This window comes from Oncorhynchus mykiss, chromosome 18 (genome assembly GCF_057628025.1).
Source record: "Oncorhynchus mykiss isolate SJ-2025 chromosome 18, ASM5762802v1, whole genome shotgun sequence".
NCBI lineage: Eukaryota > Metazoa > Chordata > Actinopteri > Salmoniformes > Salmonidae > Oncorhynchus > Oncorhynchus mykiss.
The window spans coordinates 40,200,811-40,218,108 of record NC_143039.1 but is presented as its reverse complement, the minus strand read 5'-3'; the positions used below and the strand labels follow the sequence as shown (position 1 = coordinate 40,218,108).

Sequence of the window (17,298 nt, the reverse complement as noted above, 5' to 3'; positions counted from 1 at the left end):
CGAAATCCGAATTGTTGGATATAATGCTAATGCTATGTTAGAGAAAGACCCCACTGAATTATTATTGGTAAAAATGCATTTTATAACTTAAGGAAGTGACATTTCATCACCAAACCGTGTTTTCACCCACTCTGTGTGGATATCTCCCACTTTCTTTAATATATTTTGGGAAGAAACTGTTGATTTCCAGTCCTTCAGGCAAACTTTCAACAAACTGTAAAATGTTCATATAACATCGTTGCATATAGGCTAATTGCTTTTATCCAGAATATTAGCAAACATTGCGCATGAATATCCTAACAATTTAGCGAATTCAATGTCATCATATGCCTGTAGAATAGCCTAAATCGTTGTCAGAATATACGGAATAGGCTACCCAAAGTCCGTGCAAATGTGCAATGGATTTAAAATGGTTAGGTCAAATATGGTAGCCTATGTCTAATTTAATTAAATCCGTGAGTTTAACCAATGGGCATGGAAAGGGTTGTAGCTTATTACATGGATCCCCCAAAAGCTCCTCCCCTGACGCTTGCCATGAGTTGGGTGTTTAAAGAAGGTGATCATATAAGAGCCCTTGAACAATTCTTGAGCAGATCATAATCGTATAGTGTGCGTAAATCCGTAGGTGCAACTGAGAAGGTCAACGTTGGTTAGCAGAGGAGAACAGGGACGGCCACAGAGGACTCCTACCAGGGCGCAGTGGTGTAGCGTCTTGGTGGTTGCGATTGTAGCCTATTTTTGGATCCTTTAATTCTGTAGTGTTTGCTATTTCAAAAATAATGCAGCTAGAGAATATTCTTCCCAGCGCATCAACCATCAACTTACCCAAGACGTTTTACAACCTCACATCATCAGATAGTGCAAATAATAGCCCGGGGCCATCGCAGATCGAATATCAAGTTGACCGGACAGAATCCGAACCAAGGAACGGTCCTAATAAATATTTGAGCGGAGTGGGGAACGCCATGATGGGTGAGGGAGAGGGCGACGCCTTCACTGGGACTAAAGCCACCCCAGACGGAAGAAAAGGCTCACCGATGGTTGGTGAGGATGACCTGTCCACTGGCCGGCGGTACAACATAGATGAACTTGGCTCTGACAGATATTTCATCTCGTCCTCTCAGACGAGCTCCGATATGGCAAACCCGTGTTCCCTCTTTCCATACGCAGGACAAACGGGGACAGTGTACAGCGGGTCAAATGGATCCAGGTATTCCTCCCTTCATTACGGATCGGTCTTGCCACCGACGGGGTTTTCGTCCTCCGTGTGCACTAGCCGGAGTCAGTTTGGCAGCAGCTACCAGTTCGGCCAGGGTCCAGGATGCCTGTATCCCTCCTATCCGGGAACGGGTTCATGTATTGGTTCCATGGCTCTCCCGGGGTCCACACCGGGAGCGAGGGCTCAAGTTTATCTCTGCAACCGTCCCCTGTGGCTCAAGTTTCACCGATTCCAGACCGAGATGATCATCACGAAACAGGGCAGGTGAGCAGAGGCATTGAAAACAAAATAGCTTAAACTTCATGACTAATGTTCAAACTTAAACGTCAAACGGAATCAAGATTCTGGTCTAATGCTTCTAAAAATGTTAGGCATAACCGTGTTCATTGAGCTCTCAACTAGCGTTGCACCTCACAGATTAGGGTGTCTTTGGGGGGATCATTTGTACTGTGAGGTATCAGTGGTTTATTACCACCATGTTCTGAACTTGGTGGGACACTACACTTTAAAATTAAGGTTTTGGTTATGGTTAGACTAATAAATAATCTGACCTTCTCTGATGTTGCAATAGTTGTTAATATTTCGTTGTCATATTTGAATATGATTTACTTGTTTATTTATAAATAATAAGTTAGGTTATACAAAGTTTTAAAGCCTTTTTATTTTATTTTTATGTGAGGAAAATAAAGTGGCAAGTATTAATTAGTGCATGCCATGACCTAACCTTACGAATCTTCAGAAATGCATTGACTTAACTCTTGTAATTTTTGTTTTGAGTGCACCCTTGACATTTTTATTTGCAATAATTGTGCCATCAAATTTGTTCTTTTCTTTCAGGCGGATGTTTCCATTTCTCAGTTTCAACATCACTGGACTGAACTTGACGGCGCATTATAACGTGTTTGTTGAGGTTGTGTTGGCCGATCCAAATCACTGGCGATTTCAAGGAGGAAAGTGGGTTACTTGTGGGAAAGCAGACAACAACATGCAAGGTGAGACTAATATTAAATGCACCTTTAATGTACATATTTAGAGGCATATTTCGAAACGAAATAAGGCCTCTAGCCATATAGTCTACAGAAGCAGCACATCTACACTAACGGGGATTAAATTACATTTAGATCGGGAACGTTTCGTTAGATATTTCCCTGCAATTTACACCCAATCAACTGGCTATTTATGCTGTGTTCTTTGTTTTTGTTTGTTTATTAACCCCATTTTAAAAGAAAAAGACAACCATTCAAACATTGTTAGCTGATGGCATTCATATCAAGAGCACAACCTTACAACATGAACTCGTCCGTAATGTGCTTGGCCTGTTTTCAGTTTTCACGGAAAACAGATTCAATTGTAATTCATTATCAGAAATGTGTAATTTTGTACATTTATTTTCATATAATGTAAAATGGCCTGCCAATGTTTTAATAATATTTGAATTGTAAACTTCAATCTTCCATTTGCATGTTTTTTTGCAATTGAATCATTTTTAAATGTTATCCTAATAGCTCCACAGTTTCACATCTGATTGCTTTTAACGTTGAAATCCCGAGCACATGATTCAATAATAGTTTGACTGCAAGTTACTTGGTATAAATTGACAAATTGCTGTTTTTTGTTTTTTTTAATGTAAGAGAAGTTCAAGTTCAAGAAATGGAAAATATCTGTGGTATTCTTTCAATGTGTGTTTTGCATTTGTGCTGCATTGTACTTCATATGTTTATGTTTTATGTCCCACATCATTTACAGGGAACAAGATGTATGTTCATCCTGAATCCCCAAACACTGGCGCTCACTGGATGAGGCAAGAGATCTCCTTCGGCAAACTGAAGCTGACCAACAACAAAGGGGCAAACAATAATAATACACAGGTGAGGCCTACACCATCATTTAGCATTTTTTATTTTTTAATTGCGACTCAAATGACTTGGGCTACTTTTAAAAAGCTATCTTTGGTATTCTAGTAGGCATAAGAGATCACAAATGAGTCCAAAACCATCGTTTTCTTTTATTTTGAGAGTGCTATTGGCAAGAGTCTCCAAAATGTAATTGGTGATGTGACAAATGACCCAACCACAGAAACTGTTTCGAAAGCATTCCACGAGAACCCCAAGCTCTAACTTTTAATTCACACTTTTTTTCTTGTAGATGATTGTCTTGCAGTCTCTTCATAAATACCAGCCTCGGCTCCACATCGTGGAGGTCACAGAAGAGGGAGTGGAGGACGTAGGCAGTGAGGCTAAGACACAGACTTTTACCTTCCCGGAAAACCAGTTCATCGCAGTCACTGCCTACCAGAATACAGACGTAAGATACCCACTACTATCATCATATCTACATAAGAAACATCTTATCTGCTTAAGATTTTTCTTAAGTTTCTATATTGACTGTGTCTATAAAATGTGTTTTTGTCAACACTGCCGACCATGGCTTGAACATGTATCTTCTCTCCTTTCCAGATCACACAGCTTAAAATCGACCACAACCCCTTTGCTAAAGGCTTCAGAGACAACTATGACTCGTAAGTGACAATGACTTGCATCCTATTTTGCATGCGGTTTTGTCGCCATTTTTTACTGCTCTGCTACTTTTAGTCTGTCAAGTGTGAACTTGTTTTTCTCTTGCAAATTACTCATCCTTGGACCTTTGTCTCTCTCTTCCACAGGATGTATACAGCCCCAGAGGGTGACAGACTGACTCCCTCCCCGACAGCCTCCCCTCGCTCTCACCAGATTGTGCCGGGTGCCCGCTATGCCATGCAGCCCTTCTTCCAGGACCAGTTTGTAAACAACCTGCCCCAGAACCGCTTCTACACCGGGGAGCGGGCTGTGCCCCAGACCAACAGTCTTCTCTCCCCCCAGGCCGAAGACGTCGGGGCCAGCTCGGCTCAGCGCTGGTTTGTCACCCCAGTCCAGCAGTCAGGCTCTAACAAGCTGGACCTGTCCTACGACCAGGACTACTCAGCCAGCAGTTTGCTGTCCTACGGCATTAAGCCCCTGCCCCTCCAAACCTCCCACGCCCTCAGCTACTACCCCGACTCGGCTTTCGCCTCAATGGCGGCCAGCTGGGGCACCAGAAGCACTTACCAGAGAAAGATGACCACAGGCCTGCCCTGGTCCCCTCGGCCCAGCCCCCCAGCCTTCACAGACGACCAACTGGTTGCTAGCAAAGACAAGCTGCCCGAGGAGAGCACCGCAGCCTCCACCTGGATCGAGACCTCCCACTCGCTGAAATCTGTGGACTCTAACGATTCGGGCGTATACTCCATGGTCTGCAAGAGACGCCGGATGTCACCTGGTGGGTCGAGCACAGAGAACTCGCCCACCATCAAGTGTGAGGACTTGACCACAGCGGAAGAGTTCAACAAAGACAACCCCAAAGGCATGGGCTACTATGCCTTCTACACAAGCCCCTAAAAAGACTGTATTTATTCAAATCGTATAATTTGTTGTTTTTAATTCAGTGCTCCCCTTTACCTTTTAAACACCCTTTATTAACTTTTATCTAAAAGGTGCCAAAGCTTCTTGCTCCCAAGCAAGCTGCACAAGCTCACCCCACAACCCCATACCTGAACACACACATGCATTGTGACAAATTGTTGTTTTTAAAACATGTCCCCAGGTAATTTTATTTTTTACAAATGTGATTTTATTTAAAGTAATTTCGTTGTACAGTATTTGTGCACTTTAGTATGTGATGTATCTTGTACAAATTGTCTTCATGGAGGTGTTATGAAATGGGTAATAAAAACAATCTTTCATAAACAATCGTCCCACTTTGCAAATTGAGTCTTGAAATGACGTTGCCACAAGCAGCAGCGCATATATTTAGATGCAAGACTTCGCTCTCTTACATTCACACATAGTATCTGCGTATATACAAAGGTTCACTGCATGCTGCTCACAGCGTGGTAGCCAGGGTACGAAAACAGCAAAGAAGTTGAGCCTCACTCTTCTACACTCTTTTGTTGTGGAAATAAATAAAAGTTTATTTGTCGCCTACACAGTTTAGCAGATGTTATAGCAACGTGTGCAGCAAAATGCTTATGCTACTAGCTCCTAACAATGCTGCATAAAGTCAAACAGCACTAATAATCCCCCCCAAAATGTTTAGAAGAAGTTTTGGAACTAATCCAATTTAACAACCCAAATAGCACTGTAACAGTAATCCAAATGCAATCTATGTGTATATACACCATAAGAATTTAAACAAGATATAGTAAGAATGATGTGTGCATCAATATACCTATTAGTGAGCTATGTCAAGAATCCATTATATAAATGAATATGCGGTGTTTATAAACAGCAAATAAAATGCAATGTATAGTAGTAATATTAGAATGAGCTATGTCGAGAATACAGTGTTTAAATAGACAGTACAAAACCCCATTGCAAAAAGGATAGAATTGCAGGAAATTATCTTATGAACCAGAGTCCGGAATATACTGCGTACAAAACATTAGGAACACCTTCCTAATATTGAGTTGCACCCTCTTTTGCCCTCAAGAACAATCTCAATTCGTTGGGGCATGTGCCTTCGGAAAGTATTCAGACCCCTTCCAAACTTCTCTCATTTAAGAATGGCTTGATTTGGAAAGTCTCACACCTGTCTACATAGAGCAAAAACCATGTCCAGTCAATGGAAGTTACCACAGGTGCACACGAATCAAGTTGTAGAAGCATCTCAAATGATGATTAATGGAAACTGGATGCACCTGAGCTCAATTTAGAGTTTCATAGCAAAGGGTCTGAATACTTCTGTAAATAAGGTATTTCTGTTTTTGAGTTTTAATACATTTGCAAAAAATCTCCAAAAACCTTTTTTTTTCCTTTGTCATTATGGGGAATTGTGTGTAGATTGCTGAGGATTTATTTTTTTAAAGTAAAATATTTTTAGATTAAGGCTGTAATGTAACAAAATGGAAACTGTTGAGTTTGAAAAATACAGCAGCGTTGCAGTTCTTGACACACTCAAACTGGTGTGCCTGGCACCTACTACCTACCATATCCCGTTCAAAGGCACTGACATCTTTGTCTTGCCCATTCACCCTTTGAACGGCACACATACACAATCCATGTCTCATTTATTTCAAGACTTAAAAATCCTTCTTTAACCTGTCTCCTCCCCTTCATATACACTGATTGAAGTGGATTTAACAAGTAACATCAATAAGTGTTAATAGCTTTCACCTGGGTTCACCTGGTCAGTTTATGTCGTGGAAAGAGTGTGTGTTCTGTACACTCAGTGTATACAGTGCATTCGGAAATTAATCAGACCCTTTGACTTTTTCCACATTTTGTTACGTTACAGCCTTATTCTAGAATTGATTAAATTGTTTATTTTTCTCATCAGTCTACACACAATACCCCATAGTGACAAAGCAACATAATATATTTTATGAAATTTTTGCTAATATATTTAAAAAAAATATCACATTTACACAAGTATTCAGACTCTTTACTCAGTACGTTGTTGAAGAACCTTTGGTAGTGATTACAGCCTCAAGTCTTCTTGGGTATGACGCTACAAGCTTGGCATAGGTGTATTTGGAGAGTTTCTCCCATTCCTCTCTGCAGATCCTCTCAAGCTCTGTCAGGTTGGATGGGGAGCTTTGATGTACAGCTATTTTCAGGTCTCGACAGAGATGTTTAATCGGTTTCAAGTCCGATCTCTGGCTGGGCCACTGAAGGACATTCAGAGGCTTGCCCCAAAGCCCCTCCTGTGTTGTCTTGGCTGTGTGCTTAGGGTTATTGTCCTGTTGGAAGGTGAACCTTCTCCCCAGTCTAAGGTCCTGAGTGCTCTGGAGCATGTTTTCATCAAGTATCTCACTGTACTTTGCTCCGCTCATCTTTGCCTCAATCGTGACTAGTCTCCCGCAGCATGATGTTGAAACCAACATGCCCCACCATAATGATGGTGCCAGGTTTCCTCCAGATGTGACGCTTGGCATTAATGCCAAAGAGTTCAATCCGGGCAGCCAGCTCTAGGAAGAGTCTTGGAGGTTCCAAACTTCTTCAATTTAAGAATGATGGAGGCCACTGTGTTCTTGGGGACCTTCAATGCTGCAGAAATGTTTTGGTACCCTTCCCCAGATCTGTGCCTCAACACAATCCTGCCTCGGAGCTCTATGGAAAATTCCTTTGACCTCATGGATTGGTTTTTGCTCTGACATGGACTGTCAACCGATAATATTGAAATGGAAGGAGTATCAGACCACTGCAAATCTACCAAGACCTGGCCGTCCCTCTAAACTTTCAGCTCATACAAGGAGAAGACTGATCAGAGATGCAGCCAAGAGGCCCATGATCACTCTGGATGAACTGCAGAGATCTACAGCTGAGGTGGGAGACTCTGTCCATAGGACAACAATCAGTCGTATATTGCACAAATCTGGCCTTTATGGAAGAGTGGCAAGAAGAAAGCCATTTCTTAAAGATATCCATAAAAAGTGTCGTTTAAAGTTTGCCACAAGCCACCTGGGAGACACACCAAACATGTGGAAGAAGGTGCTCTGGTCAGATGAAACCAAAATTGAACTTTTTGGCAACAATGCAAAACGTTATGTTTGGCGTAAAAGCAACACAGCTCATCACCCTGAACACACCATCACCACTGTCAAACATGGTGGTGGCAGCATCATGGTTTGGGCCTGCTTTTCTTCAGCAGGGACAGGGAATATGGTTAAAATTGATGGGAAGATGGATGGAGCCAAATACAGGACCATTCTGGAAGAAAACCTGATGGAGTCTGCATAAGACCTGAGACTGGGAAGGAGATTTGTCTTCCAACAAGACAATGATCCAAAACATAAAGCAAAATCTACAATGGAATGGTTCAAAAATAAACATATCCAGGTGTTAGAATGGCCAAGTCAAAGTCCAAACCTGAATCCAATCGAGAATCTGTGGAAAGAACTGAAAACTGCTGTTCACAAATGCTCTCCATCCATCCAACCTCACTGAGCTCAAGCTGTTTTGCAAGGAGGAATGGGAAAAAATGTCAGTCTCTCGATGTGCAAAACTGATAGAGACATACCCCAAGCAACTTACAGCTGTAATCGCAGCAAAAGGTGGCGCTACAAAGTATTAACTTAAGGGGGCTGAATAATTTTGCACGCCCAATTTTTCAGTTTTTGATTTGTTAAAAAAGTTTGAAATATCCAATAAATGTCGTTCCACTTCATGATTGTATCCCACTTGTTGTTGATTCTTCATAAAAAAATACAGTTTTATATCTTTATGTTTGAAGCCTGAAATGTGGCAAAAGGTTGCAAAGTTCAAGGGGGCCGAATACTTTCGCAAGGCACTGTAGCATGCATCTGAGCTCAATTTCGAGTCTCATAGCAAAGGGTCTGAATACTTATTGAAATAAGGTATTTCTGTTTTTTATTAAACAAAAAAAATAATTGCTGAAGGAAAAAAACATTTATTAAGAATAAGGCTGTCACGTTACAAAATGTGGAAAAAGTAAAGGGTTCTGAATACCTTCCAAAGGCACTGAATGTATTGACTGTGAATGGTGTATAGACAGTATGGACAGTATGTGAATTATTGCTGAGCGATTAGTGCTTTTAGAAGTCGGTTCGGTTTCAGTTTGATTAGAAAAAAATGGTTACGGTTTTTGATTTTGTTTCGATAAAAAAAAAATACACTATGCATTATGTGGGTTAAATGCTGTAACAACACAGAATAAAACTATTAATACTAAGTAATATTAAGTCCCATGATGGTGGCGACTACCCATTACTGCTTGTTACTTATTAACCATAATCTATTACTTTAATACAATATTTCAGTTGTGTATATTCTCTGTTTTAGGCCTATTTGATGACTTTATTATTTAATTCCAAGTCGTCATCTCATCTCTATAGAACTGCTGCCTATGCTGTCTGACAAATCACTATTTTAGTAGTTCTTCAAAGTAAATGAGGCATATTTTGATACATACTATCAGTGGCGACCCGTCATTCAGGGCAGGTGGAGCAGAGCCCGACCTGTTTTGAGCCCCACATTTTGGTTCCAAAATTGCAAAGAAAACAAGACTCAAGTTTTTGTGATGGACCTCATTCATCTACAAAGAACACGACCACATCCATATTATAGATAATCATTTACTGATAATTATTGTTATTAATATTAGCCCATTATTACTACAATCGGTGAGTTCATTCAATGCGACACGACAGTATGGTGGTGGTTGTGTAAGGCCTGGGTGTCAGCATCGCAATAGTTCACCACCATCAAGCAACATACAAATCCAACAAAAACCAGACTGATAACTGTAGTATAATAAGACTGTTCACTTCTGTCAAGAAGTCATTACAGGATATTGTTAGGCCTACAAGTATGATAGCTAATTTAAGCATATAACTGGACTCAGGGCCGGCCCTAGGCAAAAGCCACATAAGCGGAAGCTTAGGGCCCCCGGCTGCTAGGGGGCCCCAAGCCCCCCAAAAAAGGAACTCAGTCGGGTCTCAGCTTACTGTTGAGAGTTGGAATGGTAGAATCGAAGAGAGAGGGACAATTGGGCCCAAAATCTGTCTTCTCCAGCAGGTGGCATTTCTTTAGTTTTTTTCGCTCACCAAGCGAAGAGTCTTTATATGGAGGTCAATGAGAGTGTCAAATTTTGTTAACAAAAAATGTAATGGCTTATTTGCAAATATACGTTTTGTAATGATTAGGTTGTTACAAGTGTATTGATATAAGTAGGACGTGACATCCCGGCAACTTTGAGAAAAAACATTATATCGGAGTTGTGCATGGTCGTAGTTACAACAGCCCAAAAGTTCTAAACCCCACCTATTTCTACAATTGATGCCTTAAAATGTGATTTTAAACCTAAACCTAACCTTAACTACACTGAAAACATTGTGCTTAACCCTAACCTTAAACTACAATCAAAAGTTTTACAATATAGCCAATATTGACATTGTGGCTGTGATAACTAGTGGAAACCGCTGTTGTTCACATGTATCTGCCCTCTCATTGGCTCAACATTTTCTTTTCTTTTCATTGTTTGAGCAGCCACTCGAGTATCTGTTCAATATAATGGATAATCTGTGGTAGAATGCACAAGGTGCAATTTCAAAATTTGGTTGTGTATCAGCAGTTTTCCTCTCGTTATGTCAGTCACTGACAGTCACTCAATTAGCCCATGTCAGCTATTTGTTTTAGATTGGTAAGTTAGTCTATCCAGCTCATGCAAACTTGTACAACTCATGGACAAATTACCAACCGGGTACGAAGGCCACGTGCCCAGGGGCCGTGACCTCCAGGAAATCACTATTGATTTTGTTAGTCACTCTTCCTCAGATATGATATTAACATGGCATAAGTAATGGGAACATATTTTAAATGTCTCTGCTCCATGGTGAAATGTGCAAAATTGCAGGTAACTTGCTTTAAAACCACAACAGTTTCTCTATTCCCAATGGCAAAACATGAGGAATTGCAGGAAATTAACTTTAAAAAGTCAAAATGTTCTCTCCACCGTCAAGAGGGGAACCACTAAAATGTATTGTCCGCGAGGTGGTGGCCCCCAACCAAATCTTCCTTAGGGCCCCCAAAAGGCTAGGGCCGGCCCAGATTGGACTTAAAAGTGTATTTGGAAAAGATGGTGTTCTATTGTTACCATCTCAGCCGCCTTTGGACAGCAACTCTGCTTCTTTCCTCATTATACTAACCTTCATATAAATTCACCAGTAAACTGGTGTAAATCAGTGTAAATAATGAATAATATATGCCTTTTTGCAGAAATGTATGCACTATATCCAATGTACAAATGGTTGGTTCTAGTAAAGGGAGAAGTCATAACATTCGCATTGAGAACACTGATTTAAATAACCCGTATTCTAATTAATTCTGTTGTCAGACTCCTTGACAGAAAGTGAAGCGTCTGACTAACTCCAATTAACACCTCCTAACAAGCTAGAGTTCTGATTGTTCTGGCCTCTCAGGAAGGAAGCATGCAAGAAATAGACTCTTGGGGGATGGAGATTGGAACAAAAATCGACCTTGTTTGCTCTGTGTTTATGTCAGTGAATAAACGTATTCCGGAGCATCTGAAGCATCTGATGAGCTAGATGCTCTTGTTTGCTCTTGTGTATTGACCTCTGCCTATAGCACCAGGCATGAGGTGTGGCCATACAGTCAACTATGTAGCTTGACATTTAGACTTGTCAAGTGAACACCCAAGATATTTGCCTTGAAGGAAATGAGTGCTTTAAAAGTAGCCTGTATAGATAGATATTGGAGGGCAATGCAGCACAGGGCCACTAAGATCTCAAGGGACCCAGTAGCCTTGAGCCTATACACTAGAGGGCCACTTGCATTGGTGGTGCTTGAGGACCTTTATAGCATATGGTCTGGTCCTTTTCTCTTGCAGTCCATAATATACAGTAAAATCCTGCTTTGAATATGACATTTGGGACCCACCAATCCTGAAGAAGTTCATAGATATTTCCTAGACAAAACAAGAGAGAGCCATGGGAGCCACTACAAGTCAGAACTCCGACAAGTCGATAGACTCTGGTTGCCGTTCACAACCATTCATGGCATGCACTTGAAACTCAGACATTGTTGAGTACAAGAGCTGGGTGCAGTGGGAGGAGAGCAGCAATAGGAAGTGGAGAATTTACTATTATTTTTCAACAGCCGATGTGCACATTGTTTACTTAGCTTCCCATAACAATATTGTTTTTATTCAGTATCAGTTAGGCTCGGTATTAGCCATCTATTTCATCTACATTGAATTAACTGGCAAGCTGTAATTTGAACAACTAGGCCAATTGTATTGGTATATGTCTGGGTATACAGGGACTTTGTATGTGCCCTTCCCCATAGGCCTTTATTGGTCCCAGTGTTCGGTTTTCACATAAGAACCCAACTCAAACCCCAAAGAAAATGGAGTCTCCGTACATAACTACAGCAACAGAGATATGCACTTTGGGGCCGTATTAATTATTCACTGTGGGGCTGGGGCGAATGTGGTTCCGCCTTTAGATTATGCACTGTGTGGCCGTTTTAATTACAAAGTATTTTGACTTGTTTTAGCTGTCAGTCAAACTAAGCAAAAGTGAAACCGAAATGTTAAATTCAACAATTAAGTTTAGGCATTCATTCCGAGTGGTTAAGGTAGGGGCTAAGGTTTGGGATAGGGTTAAAACAGAACAAACTTGACGGTTAAGTTTAGGCATTCATTCCGAGTGGTTAAGGTAGGGGTTAAGGTTTGGGATAGGGTTAAAAATATATATTTTAAATGAATGCCTAGAGCTGGGATTGAACTCGCGATCTTCGGAGCCTTAGCACACGCGCCTACTAGATGGTAATAGGCGCTCGCACTGCCCCTAGTGGACGGTAGTAAATTGCAGTGGAAATAATAATGACACATTGGAGTCTTAATCTGGTGCATATAGTTATGCACCAATGAGCAGTGGCGACCTGTCACTCAGGGCAGGTGGGGCTTGCCTGTTTTGCATGTTATTTTGGCATTAATACGTGTCACTTACCAGTTTGCAAACAATGTAAAAAATATATATATATCATTGAGTTAATAAAGCCGCATAAAAACATGGTCTCTTTTATGCAGGGTAGCCTAGTGGTTAGAGTGTTGGACTAGGAACCGGAAGGTTGCAAGTTCAAACCCCCGAGCTGACATGGTACAAATCTGTCGTTCTGCCCTTGAACAGGCAGTTAACCCACTGTTCCTAGGCCGTCATTGAAAATAAGAATTTGTTCTTAACTGACTTGCCTAGTTAAATAAAGGTAAAATAAAAAATGTTTTCTTGAGTAAGGGAGCTCCAAAATGTAGGTGTTTCAGCCTAGCTCAGTGCTTTCTGTGGTGGTAGGGCAAGCCAGCAGAAAATACGGAGCGTTGCGCCGTGATTGGCTCAGTGTTCTGTCACTAATGGGGACACTACGTCACCGCCAAGACTAAGGGTAGAACTCTAAAGTTCTAGCCCCTTGGGTGCTGCCATAGAGTTACATTAGAAGTGTCCATCCATGAAGGCTCAAGGTCATTGGCCACAGATAAAATTACATCAAATCAAGTTATATCTACTGTAGCTTTGATTGGACTGATCATGTCAACATCATACTTTTAAAATCTTAGCTAGCAGTCATCATCATGAATCAAGTCAACAATCTACTGGCAAATCCTTTTTAATCCTTGTCATTTGAAGATAAATAATGAAAAGTTATTATAGAGAAAATGTATCAGTGCTCAAAGTTAGAAATCGCAAACTCAACAATGAGTTGAAGGAATCAGTGGCAAACTGTGAGTTCAAGATAACTGGGAACACGGGAAAAACTGGGAAAATACGTTTTGAACGCCAGACTTTGATGACAAAGTTTGATGACAGAATTTGACCAGAAAGGACTGCCGTGCCACCTTTCTGTCCAAAATGTCCAAAAATGTCTTGTAAACTGCTGCATAAATGATGTAATATGCCAGGGAGATATGTACAGTTGAAGTTGGAAGTTTACATACACTTAGGTTGGAGTCATTAAAACCAGTATTTCAACCACTCTACAAATTTCATGTTAACAAACTATAGTTTTGGCAAGTCGGTTAGGACATATACTTTGTGCATGACACAAGTCATTTTTCCAATATTTGTTTACAGATTTTTTCTGTCACGACATTTGAAGGAACCGGACCAAGGTGCAGCGTGGTGGGCATACATATTATTTTTATTTGGAAAATGCACCGAACAAAACAATAAACACCACAAGACAAACCGTGAAGCTACAGGCAATGTGCCAGCAACAAAAGTCAACTTCCCACAAAGACAGGTGGAAAAAAAAGGGCTACCTAAATATGGTTCTCAATCAGAGACAACGATAGACAGCTGTCCCTGATTGAGAACCCTACCCGGCCAAAACATAGAAATACAAATAATAGAGTATAGAATACCCACCCCAACTCACACCCTGACCAAACCAAAATAGAGACATAAACAGGATCTCTAAGGTCAGGGCGTGACAATTTCACTTATAATTCACTGTACCACAATTCCAGTGGGTCAGAAGTTTACATACTCTAAGTTGACTGTGAATTTAAACAGCTTTAAAAATTCCAGAAAATTATGTCATAGCTTTAGAAGCTTCTGATAGGTTAATTGACAACATTTTAGTCAACTGGAGGTGTACCTGTGGATGTATTTCAAGGCCTATCTTCAAACTCTGTGGCTCTTTGCTTGACATCATGGGAAAATCAAAAGAAATCAGCCAAGACCTCAGAAAAAATTGTAGACCTCGACAAGTCTGGTTCATCCTTGGGAGCAATTTCCAAATGCTTGAAGGTACTACGTTCATCTGTGGAAGGCTACCCAAAACGTTTGACCCAAGTTAAACAATTTAAAGGCAATGCTGCCAAATACTAATTGAGTGAATGTAAACTTCTGACCCACTGGTCAGATGAAAGAAATAAAAGCTGAAATAAATCATTATCTCTATTATACTATTATTCTGATATTTCACACTCTTAAAATAAAGGGGCGATCCTAACTGACCTAAGACAGGTCCTTTTTACCAGGATTAAATGTCAGGAATTATGAAAAACTGAGTTGAAATGTATTTGGCAAAGGTGTATGTAAACTTCCGACGTCAACTCTATGTTGTATGTGGCGTAGTAAGCTGTTAGTAACCCATGTGCCTAACCCTAATAATTTGGTCTATAAGCTTATAATTTATTTTTGGGAAATGTAATCATCGAATATTGTAAGAGCTTTCATTGTCTGCTTATATGCCCCCTTTATTTGTCCTATGGTTCTGACTTGTGGTACAGGGAGAACACTGTAAGAACAGCCCATGTCCTGAATACTGTTGCTGTAAATTTCAAATGTGCTAAACAAATAGTTATATTGAATAAGTCCGTTCTAGCTCGCTCATTAATGTCTTAATCGAAATTATGGATTGCCTCTTGTCTGCCTGTTGTCCCCTTACAGTGCCTTGCGAAAGTATTCCCCCCCCTGGGCATTTTTCCTTTTTTGTTGCCTTTACAACCTGGAATTTTGGGGCGTTTGTATTATTTGATTTACACAAAATGCGTACCACTTTGAAGATGCAAAATATTTTTTATTGTGAAACAAACAACTTAAGCGTGCTAGAGCGTGTATAAGTGTTCACCCCCCCAAAGTCAATACTTTGGTAAAGCCACCTTTTGCAGCTATTACAGCTGCAAGTCTCTTGTGGTATGTCTCTATAAGTTTGGCACATTTTTGCCCATTCTTCAATGCAAATCTGCTCCAGCTCCTTCAAGTTGGATGGGTTTCGCTGGTGTACAGCAATCTTTAAGTCATACCACAGATTCTCAATTGGATTGAGGTCTGGGCTTTGACTAGGCCATTCCAAGACATTTAAACTAGTGTTGCTTTAGCAGTATACTTAGGGTCATTGTCCTGCTGGAAGGTGAACCTCCATCCCAGTCTCAAATCTCTGGAAGACTGAAACAGATTTCCCTCAAGAATTTCCCTGTATTTCAAGAATTTCCAACATCCATCATTCCTTCAATTCTGACCATTTTCCCAGTCCCTGCCAATGAAAAACATCCCCACAGCATGATGCTGCCACCACCATGCTTCACTGTGGGGATGGTGTTCTCGGGGTGATGAGAGGTGTTGGGTTTGCGCCAGACAGAGCATTTTCCTCGATGGCCAAAAAGCTACATTTTAGTCTCATCTGACCAGAGTACTTTCTTCCATATGTTTGAGGAGTCTCCCACATGCCTTTTGGCAAACACCAAACATGTTTGCTATTTTTTTCTTTCAGCAATGTTTTTTTTCTGGCCACTCTTCCAAAAAGCCCAGCTCTGTGGAGTGTACGGCTTAAAGTGGTCTTTTGGAGAGATACTCCATCTTTGCTGTGGAGCTTTGCAGCTCCTTCAGGGTTATATTTGGTCTCTTTGTTGCCTCTCTGATTAATGCCCTCCTTGCCTGGTCTGTGAGTTTTGGTGGGCGGCCCTCTCTTGGTAGGTTTGTTGTGGTGGCATATTCTTTCCATTTTTTTAAATAATGGATTTAATGGTGCTCCATGGGATGTTCAAAGTTTCGGATATTTTTTTATAACCAAACCCTGATCTGTACTTCTCCACAACTTTGTTTCTGACCTGTTTGGAGAGTTCCTTGGTCTTCATGGTGCCGCTTGCTTGGTGGTGCCCCTTGCTTAGTGGTGTTGCAGACTCTGGGGCCTTTCAGAACAGGTGTATATATACTGAGCTCATGTGACAGATCATGTGACACTTAGATTGCACACAGGTGGACTTTTTTAAAACTAATTCAGTGACTTCTGAAGGTAATTGGTTGGACCTGATCTTTTTAAGGTCCTTCATATTAAAAGGGGTGAATACATATGCACGCACCACTTCTAAGTTTACATTTTCTGTTTTTTGAAACAAGTAATTTTTTTCATTTCACTTCACGAATTTGGACTATTTTGTGTATGTCCATTACATGAAATACAAATACAAATCAATTTAAATGACAGGTTGTAATGCAACAAAATAGGCAAAACACCAAGGGGGATGAATACTTTTGCAAGGCACTGTATGCCATAGTTTGAACATCTCAATTATCAGTATAAACCACATTTGTTTAATCAAGTCAGCCACATCAGCTATGTTGTTTTAAAAGGCAGTAAATGTGGCTGAATTAACTGTTTCGCTGCCAGACAAGGCTCCGCTGATAGCCAGGTGTAGCAGTGGTAAGGTGTTGGGACTACTGTTAGGACTCTGCTGTATTTTATTTGTCCCACCAAGATTTACATGCTAAAATCGCCACCGCCTAGGAGTCATAATCCGTACGAGAACGTCATATAAGAGCCATGAGAAAGGCCACAGTGGCCTCTGAGACAGAGATACAATGACATCCTCAGACCAGAACCTGAGGCTGTTTCCTCACCTCTCCAGTCACACACTATCACTGCTCTCACTGGCTAAATGGGACCACAGGCAACAACATGTTTCTGGGTCAGGAGGATTCTAAAGCTCCCCTTCAGAAAGTAACCAAAGATACGCATTGGTGCATTGAGATAGTGGTGATTGTTTTAAAGATGTAAAGTAGACTGTGTCTCAATGGGACTTTTCCT

The 17,298-nt window shown here is 40.8% G+C and overlaps 1 protein-coding gene across 1 annotated transcript; it reads left to right on the top strand.

Moving 5' to 3' along the window:
- Positions 1-591: 591 nt before the first annotated feature.
- eomesa (eomesodermin-like protein a-2) lies at positions 592-4,975 on the top strand. Its single transcript, NM_001281418.2, is given in 6 exon segments — positions 592-1,483; positions 2,057-2,211; positions 2,966-3,087; positions 3,365-3,523; positions 3,676-3,737; positions 3,882-4,975. Coding segments are annotated over 6 exon segments (1,953 nt in total). The 5' UTR covers positions 592-779; the 3' UTR covers positions 4,633-4,975.
- Positions 4,976-17,298: the final 12,323 nt, after the last annotated feature.